The following is a 20579-nucleotide window of genomic DNA, read 5'->3' as shown; positions in this document are numbered from 1 at the left end:
TATCAGCAAGCTTGTTTTGTTTTTTTACCGGATTATCAAAATCACCGTTAAATGTGCTAATTACATACATGTATGGCCGATTCGCACTAAGGTATGACTGTTGTTGTAGCCGACACTTCTTTATTAACAAGTAATAATTAATGCGTTGTAATATTAGACAAAAAAAAGATAAGTAGATTGATTTATGATACCATGTGGCCGATTTATTGTTTTACCAATTGGCTAGATTAAACATCAATCGGCTAAATCCCACAATTAACCCTGACTGATATTCAACAGTTGGACTCGAGAATTCTCAGAGATTTTTTTTTTTTTTTTAAGAAAAATTTTACGCGAATCCTTACAGATTCGCAGCGTAAGCTCTTGCGAGAATCTGATTCGGAGATTCGTGTGAATTTCTAGCCCTGTCACCTATAGACCAGTTGAAATCAGGTTGATTTTAAAAACAAAAGCTTCCCTAATACTTTATAAGATTAGTTATGACATAAATATTTTAAAGCATACATGTACCTTTGGATTTTTAAATTACAATATAATTTTGATTATTTAACATCAGCTATTTCCAAAGAATTTACTACATGTGTTTCTATCACAAGCCATGTTGTTTTGTATGGCACCAGTGACCCGGATGTCGTCAACTCTGACCCAATCGGCACAGCATCCCCCCCTTCCCCGCTTGAGTGATAATATAAACAATTTTACTATTATATCCTGTCTATTTGTTTCCTTTTGAGACTTTGTTTATGGAATGATGAGGTTAAAAAATACTGTAAAACAGGCGGGAATTTAAAGACGTTTATAACTTCCCAAGTTATTACAAATGACAAGTGCTACATGTATTTGAAGTATTTATGTGGTCTTGAGTCTTAGTGAAAGAAAAAAAATGTTGTGGGTCATGTTTGTGGGTCATGTACATGTATGATATGAAAACGAATAGGAATACCGGTTGGTAATTTTTTTTAACCAGTTCAACAGTGCAACCGAACCGTGACCGATTAACCAAGTGACCGTTTACATCCTTACTTGTTACATTGTACACAATCATGGCTTTATTTTTCAAACAGTCACGCTGTCTCAAAAGATGTCAATTAATAAAGCCAAAATAGCGATTTTTTTGGTTCACAGACTGCCATAACACATTGATAATCAGGCTACGGGTACTCTCAATAATATACTGTAAACATGTACAATGTAGTTGCATTTCAGGCCACCAATCGTCTACGTGCAGGCACTCCAGCTCAAAAACATGCGACCGAATTCCTTGGTTACGCAAATTGAAATATCGATTACGTTAACAAATTTCATTAACAACTTTATTCACATTTGATCAATTTTTATACAGGATGACTTTGTGACACAGGTCTAAATTATTTGTATTATAGCACAAACTCCATTCATTCATTCTTGGCATTTCATTTCTCCATCTTACCGGTACTTTGACAGATCTTTGACAGATCAAGTATTTTGACATCGTAGGCTATAGACAAGTTGCAAGCAGGTTGATTTAAAAATGTCCCCCCTCCACCATAATTCTTAAAATTAATTAGTTATGCCATAAATATTTGAAAGATTACCTTGGGATTTTCTAACACAAAATGAGAAATGAGTTTGACTATTTAACATGCCAGCTATATTTCCAAAGAATTTACTTACTACACATGTCTATTTCAGTTTCCACTATAGCCATGCTGTACGGTAGTACCAATGACCCGTATGTATGTACATGTATGTCGTCAACTTTCAACCACCATACCCCCCACCCCGGCATCTGTTCTGTTTCCTTTTGAGACTTTGTGTATAGAGTGCCGAGGTTAATAAATACTTTTTGTCAATCAGTCGCTACCTATGAGTGAGGCTATCTCATGCTACGTCTACGTGCTTGGAAGAATGATTACAAATAACACGTGTAATATAAAGTACATGTGTACACTGTAGCTACATGTACCATTCCTGGTTTTTGAAGGTCAGATATGATATAAAAACGAAAATCCATTAGTAATTTTTAGAACCAATTCCCCTCTGCAACCGATTTGGGACCAGTTAACTGAATAGCCATTTACGTACATCAGCCGCTTGATATTTGAAAAAGCCGATTGATAAAAGAATTATTAAAATATAGGGATTTAGTGAAGTGGAACAATTTTTTCTAATGTTTAAATGGGGACATCGTGGGATTAAAGTCATAAACACTTAACCTCAAAATATAATATTAAATATATAAGAATATAAATTAATATAAATTAGTCAAGTTATTTCTTTTAAAAAAATACATTCACTGCAAGTGGAAATGAATAATAGCATTATTTAAATCTGGATAAAACCAATTGGTTACGCAATGGTCATCTGGCGTAACCAAGGAAAATGGTTACGCAGAGCATAAACCCATAACCATTTTTCTGGTTATGCCAAAATTTGAAATTTTGTGGCCTGCATTTATTTATATTTCTGCTTTATTAAAATTTATGTCCATCAGAAAATCAATGATTCCTTTGAAAAATCAAATATTCTGTATACACAATAGATATTGTATACATGTAGAATTTTTTTTCCCGTTAATTTGACATCTGACAATAAAATAATAGCATTCCATAGCAAAGCCAAGGTGTAGAAAGAAACTCAACTTCGTTTGGAAGACAGAACCCGCCACCGCTCGCCATATCTTTGTCACTTATGACCTGAATAATACTGAGTAAAATGTAGTTATTTCCCTTTGATCACATCAAACGAATTTTTCAGTTCGCCGTTACAGTTTATTTCTTGCAGTGATTTCTTCGCACTGGGGAAATTAAAAATCTCCTCTTCAGACATTTATTTCCCTTTGATCACATCAAACGAATTCTTCAGTTCGCCGTTACAGTTTATTTCTTGCAGTGATTTCTTCGCACTGGGGAAATTAAAAATCTCCTCTTCAGACATTTCTTCGCAAATTTCTTAATAAATTAATAAATTTTATAAAGGGAAAGTACGTGTTTGACTTAGAAACAGAGAAGACGAAAGAACTGAAGAGTTAAAATAAGGGACACAACTGGATGTTGCGTGAAACCATTGGCTCTCATCATGACGTAAGCGGCCAACATTTCTCACCGGTTGCGTCTCGCGTGAAAAAAACCCCAACAAACGTGTGTGTTTTATTATGACTATTCTGTTTAATTACAGTTCTAGGCCCAAGCACGCGTTGCAAAGAATACAGTGATAAGGATTATTTTTATGGACTTCTTCTTGCAAGTTAAGTACCTATAATTGCGCAATAATCTATTTTCAAAACACTTACCGACGATTATCGGCAATTATTGATTATTTCCGCCAGCCCTAATTGATGGTACATTTACATGTGGTATCGTAACCTATAGATTACCATTTCCAGTTTTCGAGCTCATTAGCGTAACCCATTGTTGTAAGGTTACCTGTATTGAAGTCTCAACTACATGTTTTAGTTCTCTGATGAGCTTTAACATAGCAGCAATACTGTTTGATAATCTGAGGACAAGACTGCAAACACCCATTTAACCAATGTCATTAAAAGTCAATTTTATTATTGTTCATGTATTTTTTGATGATCACTTCACTAAAGGCATGTCTAAGAAAAACACAATCTGGTCCTGTGACAACAGCATAATGGGAAATTCTGCTTTAAAAATTTTGAATTCCGTGATCAGACCAAGGTGACAGGTTCAATTCATTAAATGTAAATAAATCCAATGTTTTGGGGGTAATTTACAAAAATAAAACCTCTGCAATAAGTCTTATTCTAAGATTGGGTTTGTATGTTTTTGGAAAAATGGGTTTTTCAATGGTTTTCCATTTGAGATTGTAAATCATTTGGTTTCAAATGCCAGAATCTGCCTCATAACTTGTAAATTATACATGTACCTTTGCCCTCGATTAGACAGCAAATCAAATGTTTCAATAATGAGAGACTTTCCAACAGATTTTGTACATGTAGTATTTTATAAATGATTGTGTATGATTTTAATGTGATCATACAGTCTACCAATCACAAACTGTATCGCTGAGCTTGCTAAAAAATATCTGTAGACCAGGATCAAGTGGAGTAAGCAACCGAGAATAAATTTTTAAAACTACTGGATAGATTTTACATAGTATAATCAGGGACAGTGTACAGAGTTATATGTAGCTCCCTTGGTATTCTTTTAAGATTAGAGACTAAAAGCTTGTCAGATTTGTCTACACTGCTCGATTAATACTAGTTATTTTATACGCCATAATCATTCGCAGATTGTACACATTTTCTTTTACTCACTCATTGTCGTACTCACTTTTGACCAGATTTCTTTCAATCTTCTTAAATATACGGTTGATTGACTGTTTTCACCCAAATATCCCCCTCTTCCCCCCAAAACCATAAATAATGAAGGAACTGTGAGATAAAACAATGTACATGTACAATAAAAGCTATTCTTTGGGTCGTGAGGAGACCATGGCATCATTAGTGTCATAGACATGTATATGGCTATTTCCCACCTTTTTAGTTTTAGACATTATAATTGATATAAAAAAATCATGATAAACGTAATGATTACACGTATCTTTGAACAATGACATATCTGCAAAATACAAAACACAATGTGGTATTCAAATAAAAATTAGTAAAAATCTAAATATCCATGTAAATTTGTAGCTGCATTACTTTATCACAAGATAACACTCCCCTTGTACAACAGCCTCATGGTAATTGGGGAAAGAATTAAACATACTTTAACTTAGCATCACACAATCACACCAGAAGAATCAGTTTTCAGGGGGAAAAGATTAATTGTACCAGTAGCCATTCAGATGGTACAAAAACTGAGGTCCAACAGTGAACATTTGATATGTTCATGAAACATTAAGAAATCAGAGAAGAGTAATCTGGACAAAATTCTCCCATGTCCGTAGAATACTAATGACCATGTGTTAGTCTCAAAATGACCATTGTATTGTGTTGACGAGATGTTAAACTTTATACATTTTCTTGATTAAAATAGGCCTGAGGAATAACCACAATATCCCTATCAAAGTTCATATATGTGGTTGGTATGACATAAATCAAGTACAGTTAGTTTAAGTCTCCAAATGACCGAAGTGTTGTGTTGACGAGACATTAAAATCTGATTCCATTCTTCTCATCTGTGTTTTGTTTGTGTTTCAGATTCTTCACATGAAGACATGATGGAAATCTCTCCAGGTAGTACTCCAACTGCTTCACGACATACAAGTACTTCTAATTATCCCCCACACTCTACCACGGGGGGATCACACTCTTCCCGTCTCACACCCATTCTGGTGTCCAACACTTCTCCTGTAAATGTTAATAATTTAATACCTCATGCCCATACCACCAGTAATAATATTGACCCGGAAGATATCAAACAAAAAGGTGGGTAACATATCATGTTACGTTCGGGGCTTTCACTTTATATATTCAGGGTTAGCCGGTATTCTTTCTTTCTTTTACGTTATTTAGCACAAGAAATTCTTGAGAATATCATATTCATCATATGCAATAAGTTTTTCCAAAGCATATTCCTGGAAGAAACTTAGTCGACACAAATAATTCATAAATTTTCAAATTTGCAACCAAATTTCATTACTGCTTGTTAAATGGTTTGATGTGTGATTTAGTGCTATAAGAATCCGTTGCAAAGTTTAATCTCTAAGGAATATATAACCTACATGTATAAGTCCAAAAATTAAAATTTCATCGATCTACATTTTTGCTGCTCACTGTGTCAAGATCAGTCCTGGAAATAACAGTTTTAGATGTACATGTATATATATGTACTGACAAAATATCAGTCACTAATGAAATAGTACCGGACATTTTAAACTTAGTGGCGGACATGCATTAATAATAAAAATTAATATCAATAAAAAGACGAATCAGTGCCGGAAAAAATGACAGGCACCAAAGGTTTTGTGACTGACAAAGCCTGAATCTGTTCCTGACATTGTCTGTGACAGGTGCCTTGATTTAAGATGCCACATAGATTTTATTGGTAGCAGGGAAACCTGATGGGTCTAGTTTTAATCTGATTGTATCCAAGTCGGGCAATTATCTAGTGTCGGTATTTTGATTTTGTTTTCTTGGTGAACTGTGTCCACCTGTGGACATATTGCGCCTTGCACAGAACAGACCCATTGTCAAAATTTTTGTAGACCAGATTTTTTAAAAAGATAAAAATCCTTTTTTCTGATACTTTCTGGACACAAAATTCAGAACGAACCAAAAAAAAAATGTTGAATTCTTTATTTCTGAACTAATTAAAAAAAAAAGAATTCCTATGTCTTGGTGATAAAATACTTTACTGTAATTTATTTAATAAGAGAAAATGCACTAATGCCCCGATTTAAATTAATTCACATATATCATACTATCGGTATGCTAATATCTGTTTATTTACCGTTAAACTATGGTACATGTATGTATATTTAGACGGTGTTGGTCTTCTATCCCATATCATCTTTTTTTCATTTTTTTTTAAAACTTTATATTAAATATATTTCTACATGTTCGTAAACTAAAGCAGTTTGTGGATATGAATGATATTTGTGATATCTTAGAAATGTTACAAAACTTTGCTTATTCAATCTTTACAAAACTAGAATCTGGAAGATTTGTTATATAATCCACGTTCTGGATGATGTGAGGGATTCCTTGGGTATAAAAATGACAGAAAGCCCCTAAAACGTGAACCGACAAACAGCTAGACAGACTGTCTGTGTAGATGAAATATAATCAATGAAAGCTCTGCATGCATGTTGATAGTCCACTGTCCTTCATATAAAATTCTATATGGCCCGCCTCTTGGTTCCTGCTTTCAAACATCACCTGCATTCGTCATTTCGAGAAGAAAAAAAAATTGCCTTTTTGGGGATCCCATTGGGCATGAACCATGAAGTCTATCCTGTGTTGAAATTATGCATGTTTTATGATTAAACTAATTTAAGTTAAAACTAACTATTGCTCTTGATTTTTTACTAATATAATTCCTTTCACATTATTAAAGGCCACTGTCTGGGCAAAATTTTCCCTCATATCACACTGAATGGCATATGTTCGTCTTCATTAGCTCAGTCGGAGCAGAACAGTAGGACGTTAAATCCCCATTTCATTTACATTATTAAAGTGAGCCAAGATAGCTCAGTGAATAAGGCGCTGTACTGTTAAACAGGAGATCCAAGGTTTGATTCTGGCGTTGGTCGAAAAAGTTACTCAGGATTTTACGGTGTTGTTTCCTTTTGTCAGTGGTGCAGCACGGAGTGCTTGACAGTGAACTGCATGTAGTTGTTGGGATGGGACGAAAAATTGGGGTCCCGTGTACATGTTGGCAATCTGGCATGCACATAAAAGATCCTTTAACAGTTGGAATTCACATACGTATGTAATAACACTGCTGTCCAAGCACACTGCATGGTGTTTGTCCCTCTTCATTAGCTCAATTCGTGCAGAAAAATACGACGTTAAAATGATTTTCAGTTTTTATCAGAAATTTCACTTCATATTTAGGTCCTTATAATGTTTGTAGATACAGAGTTCTATAACTGATGATAACTGTCTAATTGTGTTTTTTTTTTTTTTTTTTTTACAGCTTTACAAACACTTCAAAAATTACAAGCTGCATTAAATATGCAGATAGAACGGGCACAAAATTGTAAGTTGAATATTATTATATTGTTTGTTAGTAGCTACTGTGGCTCTGGGAGAGTAGGGTGCTGACTCACTAACCAGCTGATCCCTGGTTCCATCTGGGTGTTGGACGAGATAGTGGAAGGGGGGGTAGCTGAATGTTTCCGAGTCAAGTGGAGTGGTTTTTGGTTTCCCAGCTTGTGCGTGACAAGGAGTAGGATCACCTGTCAAATCTTGTTGGTTTTCTCCAGGTCCTCAAGTTTCCTCCCACATCTAATGATCTGTATCTGCAAGAAAATTATTGAAATAAAATTGAACCATATATTAGTCCTGAAAAGACCTAGTTTGTGTCATGTGGATGTTAAACACACTCTCTCTCTGGTCTAGTCATCTGGATGGTACTTGTACTAAAGAGTGAGGTCTCCTGTATTCATTGGTAGTATGTTAAAAATACCCTGACATAAAATGTATTTTATTCCAGTCTTAAGATAAAATAATAATTCTATGTTTTAAAAACAAATTCTATAATATTTTTACATCAATTATTTTTTCAGTGACACAAAATTCTCATGAACCCCCTACTGAAGAACCGTTGAGAAGTCCAGCAATCCCACTTGGCATTGAAGTTCCCACTTACCACACGCAATTACCCAAATTAACCAGTAATACGCCAGCTGTCGTCACACAGATAAACCATACGGAATTAGATAATGGTGGCGGGGGACGTGATAGTCCTCTCTCGGAGATGAGCTCCAGAGACTCCTGGTAAATTAATACTTTTGTGAGTTATATCGACTGGGGGGAGGGAGGGGCTCAGTGAGTAAGACGCTGGCACGCTAACAGGTGTTGGCAGAGAAAGTTCCTCAAAATATTCCGGCGTTGTTTCCCCTTGTCACTTGAATGGTCTGAAAAACCGAGGTCGCGTGCACTCATTGGTGTTCACATAAATAAACCCTTGACAGTTATTAAAAAGACTGAGGACCACGTGGCTAAGTGGGTAAGGCGCTGGCTCGCTAGCCTGGAGGTCGGGTGTTCGATCCCTGCATTGGCCGAGAAAGTTCATCCAGATTTTCCGGCGTGGTTCCCCCTTGTCAGTGATGCAGGACGGAGGGCCTGACAAGGACAGCTGTCTAGTCCTTCGGATGAGACGAAAAACCGAGGTCCCGTGTATACATTGGAATGCACGTAAAAGATCCCTTGGCAGTTGGAATTCGATAAAAGAGTAGGCGATAGTGCCGCTGCCCGGGCAAAATTTCCCTCATAGCACACTGTATGGCGTATGCCCGTCTTGATTAGCCCAGGTTAGGAGCAGAACAGTAGGACGTTAAACCCCATTTCATTTCATTTATTAAAAAGACTGCGCCGTAGCACTGCTGTCCGGGGAAAATTTATCTCATATAGGGAAGATTATGTCATACTCGGCTCTAGGTCCCTCGTACTTGTTTGACAGTATTTATGCTGAAAATAATCCCCCACTGTACAGTCTTAAAGATACCCTGAAATATCCTTCGCGTCAAAATGAAAGTTTATAACATTGCCGGCTTGTGATATAAAAGTTCGTCCAATCAATAGAAATAAATTCAATGTACCATGTTAACTTTAATGAACCATAAGCCAAGCCTTAACCTGATTCTATTTGTAATTTTCAGTCACAGTCCTGCACTCAGTACTACAAGTTCCCAGAATGCACCTATTAGTACGAGTGCATTGTCAGGAGCTGGTTTCAGTAAGAAGGACCAATCTGCCGAGTTAGAATCCACGTTTAGTAATTATTATAATGAAAAACTTATAGGTCATGTGATGGGCTGGCAGGCAGATCTAGCAGAACGAGAGGTAGGTCATGACACTGATAAAGTTTATGTTTTTGGGTTGGTTCAGTGTCCATTAATGCCTTGTAACTCATAAAATCAAGGAGAGATTTTTTTCTCTCAAGCCTAAGAGGGTTGGGTGACTGACATTGGGGTAACTGAGAGACGCAATGACAAGCTTTGTATTTGTATCATGGTTTTGAGTTGTCCCCCCCACACAAATGGCAAAAAAAACATGCTTTTTTCAACATATATTCATAATCATAATGCTTATTAACCAGTGTCAAACATATACCGTGGCCGGGTCAAATATTCTTCAGATTGACTCTAGCATGTTCCACACAGCCCAATGTTACCCGGCAGCACTGGGAGGGACTGCTTCCCCCACCCCCTGCACACACGTTATTTATTATTTTTGGGGGCTGAAACAGGATCTTGATCCTCATGCAAAAACATGGGTCACCACGCCCCTAGTGACTGAATGGTCTAAGGCGTGGTTTTAATTCCCATCTTGTAAATGACCAGGAGTAGGGTCACGCTTCCAACCTCATGGGTTTTCTCCAGGTTCTCTGCTTTCCTCCCACTGCTAAAGACCCCTACGCAAAACCAATTTATTTAAGCAAATTATTGAAATAAAATTGAACCATATGTTAGTCCCAAGAGGACCTTGTTTGTGCTGTTCATGTGATTCATGTGGCTATTTATCAAGATCCCAAGGAACGGAAAATCAAATTGGTGTTGTCTAAATGATATTTTTTATATGATTTGATATTTGTTGGTTTTTTTAGGCCAAAAGATACTGGGAAGAAGCATTAACCGTTGGTAGCCTTCATTGTAGTCAAGTGTCTGTAGAACTAACGAAAGCTCGATCGTTGGTACGTGTCGCAGAAATAGAATCAACATTACATGAACAAAGGTTTATATTTTATTTATATATTTTTTACGTCAATATTAGCTATGCAGAGATTCTTGGAGATGTAAACCGGTGAATCATTCAAGTTTCTTGAAAACATTAAACTGAGGTCACGTGCATAGCATTGGCAGTATGTTAAAAAAAAAAAGAAAACAACTGACAGCTGGAAATAGAAATAAAGAGTTGGCTGTATCGCCACTGCCCGGGCAAAATGTTGTCAGAGCAGACCACATTGCATATACCCATCTTCATTAGCCTGGCTAGTACGGAATAGTAAGACATGAAACCGCTTTCATTTCTGCAACAATCGATTTCCTCAATTATTGATTTCAATACTCAGTTTTCTATCAACATTTCTTTGGCCTGGTAATTCAGCAGTAAATATATAGAGAGAAAAATCCCCAGAATTACCTAATATACAGTTGGTAAACAAGGGTGTCTAGAAGAAAATCAAATTTATTTCTCATGAAAATTAAACTAATATTTTTTAAGAGCTAACATTTATTCTACAATTTTAACCCATAACCAAAGAAAAGGCTTCGTCCTTACATGTTAATCTTTTAATGGTATTTAATTAGTAACTGGATAGAACAATAAACTATGGAGGGACGTCTTTGATGATGTCACTGTTGATAAATAGAGATAAACACGAAGACAACAGACAATGTGTTGTGTTATAGGCCTACTGTTCTCGTTAATAAAGTTAGAGTTTAAATATTGTTTTGTTTTTGCATTTAGTTCTCAAAGTCTGGTCCTCTCCCCAAAAAAAAGAATTTGACTACCTACCTACCCATACCTAATCATCATGAGTCGGGTTTGGGCAAACTGAAATATTTTTAACCCTGGCCTTATAATATTTTAGTTTTACATTTTGTACATAAGGCCTCTTCCTGTGTGAGGTAATTATGTACAAGTGCAAAAACTGAACCCTTAACCCTCTTAGGCACCATGTGACATATACGCCACATGAATTTTAGCGGGGTGGGGACATGGTAAATGATATGAATTCAACTATTTTACCATCTACGAGTTAGTTTGATGAACTATCAAGAGCATGTGAGGCTTTCCAATATGACAACCCCTAACTTTAGGAAATAATTTTAGGCATGGTAAAAATACCTTTGATTCTAAGAGGGTTAAAATGTTGTAGTTTAAATTTTCATAAATAATCTCCCTGGTTGCATGTTTATTTTACATGCTAAAAAAAATTTTTTCTTTTTTTTTTCTTCAGGATTCTGTTTCTGGATAAACAGATAGCAGAGATTGAGAACCTGAAGCCCCCTTCGTCTATATTGTCATCTTGACAGGATAAATACACAAATTACACTTTTATTTTCTTATTTATCATTCTTACTTAACTTCTATCTTTTCTCTTCATCTTTCTTTTTTTTTAGTCCGAGCTCTCCATGCTCAAAAATCATGCTTCATTTTAAATAAACAAAAAATTTGAAACCCAAAATACCAAAGATCACAATGAGACTGGAGTCTTTGCGATATTTTAAATTTCAAATTATTTATTTATTTATTTATTTTTTATTCATTATCTCATTTAATTGGTTGCTTTAACTCGTTTTAACAATATTCATATCATTATATATCTTTGGAGGTATTATTTATGACTCGGAACAAAGATTAATCTTCCAGTTTGTGCTTGATAAATCTTTTGAGAATAATTTTGCTTGTTGCTCATGAAACAATATTAAAAATGAGATTTCTTTGTCAAAAACTGAATTGTGTTTCGATTAAAATAAACACATTTTTTTCTTGTATGAAAAATGCTTAAAGCTACATTATGAGAGATTTAGGTAAAGAGCTAACCATTCTTGCTATAATAGTTTGAAAATAGATAATGTAAAATGAATAATTTGAAAATTTCATTCAACTTACTCTATTGCGAGTGAAGATATTAGCCTTTGAAGGTTTGACAAGACGTGTTTATTAATTGCAACCACCGTACTGGTTGTTCAAAAAAGCTAAGTTTCGCTCCTCCATTTTTAAATTAAATCAAAATATGGCTGAACCGTTTTAATCTACTTAATATCGGAGCTATCCGATGGCATCGAGAATTGATTATGATGTTGTCATGTTAATAAGTGTCTAATTAATAATTTAGATAACATTCAGACCTTAAAGGGACAATAACACTCTTGCTGGCTTGAAAGCTCCAGAAAATAAATAATATCTCTATCTAAGTACTAGATGTTTAAGTGTCCTACCTGTTGTGTAAATTATCCATTACATCCTATTTTACTTGTCCAGCGGGTCGAGAATATTTTTAAATCAAAGTTTCATTTGAAAAGGTTTACGTTAGACGTTTCAAACCATTATGTTGAATTTTTCAAAATTTTTAAATAAGGTGTGTTAAGATGAAATTTGTATTACCGGTATCAATTAATTGAAATATTCTAAAATAGTACAATTTGTTGACCAGAATAAAGATTGGGACATATTCAGTTACAACAAGAGTGGTAATGAGCCTTTAAGAAAGACCTGCAATAGGCAGATTTAGCTCTTGCATAATGTATGTTTAACTGGAAGATTTAAAAACACAACAAAAACAATCACTGGTTTGTACACAAATAGCAGAACGTTTCAACAAGTATTCTCTCTAATCAATCATTATCAAGCACAAATGATTTTAATCTCTGTAACATTTTATAGATGAATCTGTAGGATTTGATTTCATCTCATTAAATAGTTCATTGAACGACATCCAAGGCTGATTTGATGATGACTTTTGATCATAATGGGAGAGAAGACAAGAAGAGGTTTCTAGTAGCTCTTGAATTGGGATTTAATTTTTTAAGAAAAGCCGAAAGACTTCAATTGTATGGCATATTAATTTAACCCTGCGATCTTGGATCTGCTTAAGTCTAAGGTTCATTTCAAAGTTTATTTATTTCTTGTGAAATCATGTTATAGACCTACCCTGTTCAATAAGTATTTCTCTCTGAATTTTGAAACATACTTGAAATAAACCAGACCCAGAAATACTTGAAATAAACCAGACTCAGAAATACTTGAAATAAACCAGGCTCAGAAATACTTGAAATAAACCAGACTCGGAAATACTTGAAATAAACCAGACTCAGAAATACTTGAAATAAACCAGACTCGGAAATACTTGAAATAAACCAGACTCAGAAATACTTGAAATAAACCAGACTCGGAAATACTTGAAATAAACCAGACTCGGAAATACTTGAAATAAACCAGACTCGGAAATACTTGAAATAAACCAGACTCGGAAATACTGGAAATAAACCAGACTCGGAAATACTTGAAATAAACCAGGCCCGGAAATACTTGAAATAAACCAGGCCCGGAAATACTTGAAATAAACCAGACCCAGAAAAACTTGAAATAAACCGGGCCCAGAAATACTTGAAGTAAACCAGACTCAGAAATACTTGAAATAAACCAGACTCAGAAATACTTGAATTAAACCAGACCCAGAAATACTTGAAATAAACCGGGCCCAGAAGTACTTGAATTAAACCAGGCCCAGAAATACTTGAAATCAACCAGGCCACTGACTTTTATCTAATTTTCAGAATAGAGACCAAAATTTATTGAGCAGGAAAATAAACTAAAACATTTTAAGGATGTACCTCGTTCATTGGCTGAATTTTCAAATCCTAATAAAAATATTAGCACTCAGCCAATCAGATGACCTGATCCTTAAAATATTTTGTTTACAAGGGTCTTATGAATAACAGCCCAGCATGTTAAATAAGTCATCTCGAATCCGGCCTATCAACATCTTTATATGTTTGTTTTCTAGGCTGACTGTGATAAATAATGCTAAATGTACCTGTATTTGAATGTATATATGTATATATACAATACATATATATTTATATAAATACCACTTGTATACATCCTGTACAGTCCCCCTTGTCTAGTGCTATATAAAACATTTATGATAATTATAAAATCATCGGGGAACATCCATGATGTAAAAACATTAAATTGCGTTTTAGATTTAATGGTACAACTTGTTGTATCGGCAATAAATAGGTAATGGAACTAGAACAATTTTTGTGAATATTCCATGCAAATAAATCGTGGTGATTGATGTTTTCACACAAATATGGCCAACATTTACTTATAGTCAAAAACTCTGAAGTTTGTATTGGCCAGCTTTCCAAATTTTGTGTTGGTACATTACTGGCCCGTTATCTTTTAGTGGGTAAATGTATTTGTGTCTAGTCATGGCTATTCAACGATGATTGCAAAGATAAGCAAGGGGTCAAAACTTGCCAGAATTTTCTTTGTAAAGATAATAAAATATGAAGATTTGTTGTATAACAATCAGTAAATTACGGCCATCAGAGTTGACCAATTGTAAGGACCTTGTATTGCTCTTTCAGCTACAGTCGTACTTGTAGATCTATTAAAAATACAGTTTTGAACATTAAGAAATCTATTCTCGATTATTACAGAATTTCAGATATTTTGAATCTTGTGATCGTCAGTTGAGAAATTTTGAATATTTTCCGAAATACAATAAATGTACAAGTTGAATCTCTAATTAGGAATGTCAGTCTAAAAATGGTTCAGTCTTGTTCAGTATTTACAATGATATGATGCATTGAAAATTTCTCAGTGTTTGGCATCATTTAAAGATGAATTTTTACAGAAATACCCGACATACTCTTGGAGATAAGCTTCTGTTTCATGTACTGGTTAACTTTCTGTCAAATTGTCAAAAAAAATGTGCAGTCTGAATTGGCGACATTAATTCCAAAATTTTCATATTTGTAATCGTGAAGAATTGAATTTGAGAAATTCTGGGCCCTTATTCACGAAAACTTTAACTAAGATACAATCGAAATTTTAAGAAATACTGCAATTCGATTGGCTGACCAGTAAAATCAATTTGCATATATCCAATGAAGTTGCAGTATTTCTTAATATTTCGGTTGTAACTTAGTTTAAGTTTTCGTGAATAAGGCCCAGATTTTCAAAGTGCGACTCTAGCAAGAAGTAATTATGTGCTTTCGGTTCCAATTGTGTTTAGTTTTTAAAATTTACATCTAAAATTGTAAAATGTCTATTAATGAAATGAAAAATACGTTTATTTGTGATGATCCATGGCTGATACAATGTTTGCAAATAAAACTTCTTAATTCAAGCAAGTTTTTTTGTAAAATTTACCTTAGATGAAGTAGTCAAGTAGATTTCTATAGCAACTAACCCACCTTTCTCTCTTTTCATCTCTAATATATATATATATATATATATATATATAAATCATCCTATTCTTTGGTTTCATATTTATTTGTGTTTATACTTCATCAATTTTTCATCAAGATTATAAAATATTTCATTTTAAGCGCCCGGGGTGTGAACGATTGATTGTATGTTAAGGTATGGGATATGCATGTTATATTGTATATTATAAGAATGAAGTGTTTTATATGAGTATACGGAAATAAACGATAGATACGTTTGACAAAGACACACTTGAAGATAAGTATGTCACTGAAATAACTTAAAAATAAAAGAAAAAAAGTAAGTTTTTTAGACTTTAAAAATAAAAAAAATAAAAAATTCTCTTAACGAATGTTTTTGTTGCTGATTGACCCTTGACCCTTACAGTGGTCTTTTGGGGGTGTCCCATTGTCAAACCAAAACGTTCTGAATTTATGGAATTCCAGTCGAATGACATGAAATGGAGTTCTGTCCAGAAATCAAATTTGATGAGACCATAAGGTGACATTATCGGGTAAATCAACAGTATTACTTCCTGCGGAACAGATTTTTCTTGGTTTTTGTTACCAGAGAAATCGTCAATAGCAAGTAATATGTAAGTTTATTTAGTGACATACTCTTCAACAAGATACAGATACAAAATATATTTAAAACGTATATTATACAAACGATAGTTTAATAATTTAACTCTTTTATTTTGTAAATCTGATCCTGTTTTATTCATTTCCATAGGCGTACGAGCTGGGGGGGCAGCTGCCCCCCCCCCCCATTTTGGGCACCAAATGCTGGGAAAAATTTGGGCACACAATTGTACTTTGTAAAAGTTGTATAAAAAAATATTGTGTTCTTGAATGTGTCCAATTTAACAGCGAATTTATTATTATTATGTAACATACTAAGAACCTAACTACATTTTTTGGGCACCAACCACCACCGCCCCCCCAGACAAAAATTTCCCCATACGCCTATGTTCATTTCTATCAGAATCAATTCATTATAGCCATTTAATAAATAAGAATGGAATAGGGCTTAATGTCTGGTCATCGCAATACCTTGGACTAAATGGGGTTTATCGTCCTATTTTTCTACTCCGATTCGCCTTATGAAGACGGATGCACACCATACAGTGCACTATGAGGGAATTTTGCACGGACAATGGTACTACATCCTACTCTTATTGTGAATTCCAACTCTCAAGGTTTCTTTTACAATCACGCCAATGTCTACACTAGATTTTGTTTTTTCGTCCCATTCAAAGACTAGATGCTGGTCCTTGCAGCCAGGCCCCTCCGTCCTGCACAACTGACAAGGGGAAACTACTCTAGAAAATGCTGGATAACTTTCTCTGCCAACACCTGGATTAAATCACCCAAACCTCCTGGTTAAACAGGCAGCACCTTACTCACTGAGCCACTGTGGTTAAACAATACTTTTATCAATTTGAGACAAAAATATGTGATTTTTGTTTTGGGGGAGGGGGGTAAAATATTCACTTGACCAGATATTATACCTTATTCCATTTCAGAAACTTATTATGAAGTGCTTGTTGTGTTAATTGGACATAGAAAAACAACAAAAAAAAACAAACCCATCCCAGATTTATATAAATAATCCTTTATTTCATTTTTATCATTGGCAAATAAAATTTTAAATACAGATTAATTAGAATACAATTATTTAAGGTAGCAGTAAGATATTTTATGAACATTTTAAAAAGTTTTACTACAAATGACTCTATACCACTTTGTGGTATATCAGAGTTTAAGTTATGATTATTGTGTTTCTAAAAATAAAACATCAAAAAAAAGAATTATGTATATCTAAGGGACTGTAACAAAATTTTACCCCTTGCGTCCAAATGAATAACCCAAGGAACTGGTTGTTTTGTTTTAACGACACCACAGATAGAAAATAATAGATTAAATTTATGTTTTCATGAATTTTTATCAAAATCCATATGTGTAAACATTTTCTTACTCTTTCAGTACAGCTGGGTTATTTTTTTTGATACAAGCGTAGAAATTTTGAAATTGTCCCTAAATCTGAAATAAATGTATACCAAAGGATTAAATTTATTGTATAGCTTTGATAAGATTGATTGAAATGTTATATGAAGATGTATACTTTAGACAGTACGCCTACTTTCGCTTTCCATGTACCTGTTTCTGCCGGCGAAAGTCAGTGTAGTGCAAATTGCACACAGAAACTCTGGCAGAAACATGTACATGGAAAAAGGCTTAGTCAGAAAGTGTAATATATTTATGTATGATTCATCATTCAATGTCTTCAACAGCTGGTTTTACAAATGGCAGATTCACTTTTGGTTGATGATTGCAAAATTGGTCGATCTTGATTATAAATACAGTTTTTGACGAATTCAGATTGTCTCATTTGAAGTTGCTGAACACAAGTCAAATTATGATTTGTAATCCATGTGGTAGAAACAGGAATTATCCATTTGGATTTAGGCATAAGCTAACCAAGCTACAACTTTGGGCCCCAGAGTCAGCAGGGGCTTTAAAAAAAAAAATTCAAATTTTTTATTTTATAAAAAAAAAGTTTGCTTTTAAAGGTTCTGTTTTGTGAGACCCTTTGGTGTAACTTTTTAACAAACAGCCTCTGATCTTTACATGGCTTCAGACTGATGATCTATCACTAACAGCATTTGAGGTCATTGGTCACTTTCACAACTTAACAGAAATTTTTCATCTTACTCATTGTCATTTCCTTAAATGGTTCATAACTCATCACATTGCTATAGGGATTTTGATCAGCCAATTTTGTCAAGTGATTCTTAAAATTGCGATTCAAAATTTTGTTACTAAAACGCTGTATGTCGTGCATGATTGTGTTTATGTATATAAGAGTATGTGATGATTTATTGTAAATTGTAAATATTACTGTATACTAGTTCCAAATGCATTTGTAAGCTTCAAATCGCTGACATTTTTATAGGTGGCACAACCAGTAAGGGCAATTCAACACACGCATGTAACACTGTAATAGCTCTGATAACCATGATTGTTATGGGGTCATTGCAAGCTCAGATTGTACTGACTGATTCAAACTAGTCCCATTTGCTATTATTTCCCTACCTTTCCTTCTCCCACAATTGGAGCTGCCTTAAACATGCAGATTTTTGCTAAATGTGTTTTGAGCCTCATTTGCATAAAATTATAGAAGTTTTGACATTTGATTGAATTACCCTTATCAAAGTTGTATGTAACAAATTGAATATGGTGCTTTGTTGAGAGTGCCAGTAACAAGGGTGGGATATGGGGGAATGAATCGGCAGATGTTATGCACTAAGTTTTTCTTATCCAAATATCTTTTCTTATTTAGGCTATTGGAATGGGTACCGGTAGTAGTGGCTTTTGTATGGAGATCATATAATTATTGTTTTCTATAGTTTTCCTAACAAATGAAATTAAATCTAAACAGATTGAAGGACTTTATTTGCTTAAAGTTTTTATATGATGGTTAAATTTGTTGTTACCATTGATCGAAATTTAAAATGCATGTTTTTTTAGTCATGGCACGGGTTAATTGGAACCATGCACACACATATAAACATGCACACGAAAACATGTAAGCTTACAAATGCATTTCTTATTTGGAGAAAATGGTGAGTAAAGGTGTAGCTAGCTGGTTGTTCTCTGTAAATGTTAGCCAATGGTTTTCAATAAAAAAAATAACCAACATAATTATTGCCTTTCATATTTTCTGTTCCTTTTGGTCCTAACTTTATAAAATGGGAGCCAACGTTCTCCATAACCTGCTTTTTCTGCTTTTTCGGTTAAATCCATTTTGTTGCAGAGTTCCCTCTGGCAGTGAAGGGCGTCTAGTTCTTTGGATTGGAAAGAATCACTTAAAAGAACCTTTGGCAGTAAGAATTTGAGGACGTAATTGCGTTATTGCCCACTGCAAGGTATATGTCCATTTTATTATCCCAGTTGATGCTGACAAGCAGGTTATACTTTCATTTCATTTTCTTATGATCAAGCTTACATTCATGCAGTCATAATGCTCATATAAATCTTGCTCGAACTTTTGATATTTGGCCATGCCTTGGAACTATATTCTACAGAATGATGGCTTTTACTGTTTTATCACTCCACTTGTTATATAGATAGTGTTTCCTGGGCTCTTATTCACGAAAACTTAACCGAGATAAAATCCAAATTTTAGTAATTTGATTGGATAATATTAGATTGATTTTAGTGCTTAGCCAATCAAAATTGAGGTATCTACTAAAATTTGGATTTTATCTTAAGTTAAAATTTCGTGAATCAGGCCCCAGGTAACTAAATAATTCTCATTATTAAAGTTTGGCCTTATATAATCCGATTGAAGCTGTCCTGTTCTCATTCATTATTAGAGTGGTAATGTCTTCTCAGGTGGAGAGGACAAACCACGTGGTAAAGTGCACGTGAACAAGGGAGTGAAACTTAGCCGAATGCCCTTTGGTCTCACATATGCGCAAACTTATTTACTATTGTTATTTATAACATTTCTGCCACATTCAACCATAATTAAGCATATAATCTTACCTGACACAGGTACAAACCGTCTCTTTTAAATTGAAGCGATAATAGCTGCATGGCTGGCTTTTAACCGGCATTTCGAATTTAACATCTTTGCGCCATGAAGGCGAGGCTAATTTTTATGTCGTGTACAACAGCCAATCAAAATACTAACCTGATACGAGTTTTGATAACAGATTATGTCTATTGATAAAGGGGGGTTGGATGGCTGAATGGTTAGCGTGCGCGCGCTGTATCATAAAGTCTGTCATTGAGTCGACTGACGTGGTTTCGAATCCCCGGTTGTACGTGGCAAGGAGTAGGGTCGCCTGTCCAACCTCGTGGGTTTTCTCCGGGTCCTCCGGTTTTCTCCCACTGCTAAAGACCCCTACGCGCAAGCGAATTGTGTAAATAAAATTAAACCATATGTTAGTCCCGAAATGACCTAGTTTGTGTCGAGTGGACGTTAAACCCCATCTCTCTCTCTCTCT

The 20579-nt window shown here is 34.6% G+C and overlaps 1 protein-coding gene across 3 annotated transcripts in view; it reads left to right on the top strand.

The window, feature by feature from the left end:
• Positions 1 to 19269, top strand: part of LOC126807866 (WW domain-containing adapter protein with coiled-coil homolog) — a 33171-nt gene extending 13902 nt beyond the window's left edge. Inside the window, exons 8-13 of one of the 3 annotated variants that reach the window (XM_050532717.2) lie at positions 5150 to 5185; positions 7590 to 7652; positions 8182 to 8392; positions 9277 to 9460; positions 10224 to 10351; positions 11580 to 19269. In XM_050532717.2, coding sequence (XP_050388674.1) covers positions 5150 to 5185; positions 7590 to 7652; positions 8182 to 8392; positions 9277 to 9460; positions 10224 to 10351; positions 11580 to 11652 — 695 coding nt within the window. In that variant the 3' untranslated portion in view covers positions 11653 to 19269. Of the gene's footprint in view, positions 1 to 5149; positions 5378 to 7589; positions 7653 to 8181; positions 8393 to 9276; positions 9461 to 10223; positions 10352 to 11579 lie in introns of all 3 variants that reach the window. The other 2 variants (XM_050532716.2, XM_050532718.2) reach the window with 2 other exon arrangements.
• The last annotated feature ends 1310 nt before the right edge of the window (positions 19270 to 20579 follow it).

This window comes from Patella vulgata, chromosome 9, assembly GCF_932274485.2.
Source record: "Patella vulgata chromosome 9, xgPatVulg1.2, whole genome shotgun sequence".
Taxonomy (NCBI): Eukaryota; Metazoa; Mollusca; class Gastropoda; family Patellidae; genus Patella; species Patella vulgata.
Note: the sequence above shows the minus strand (reverse complement) of the source record. Positions and strands in the feature narration are given on the sequence as shown.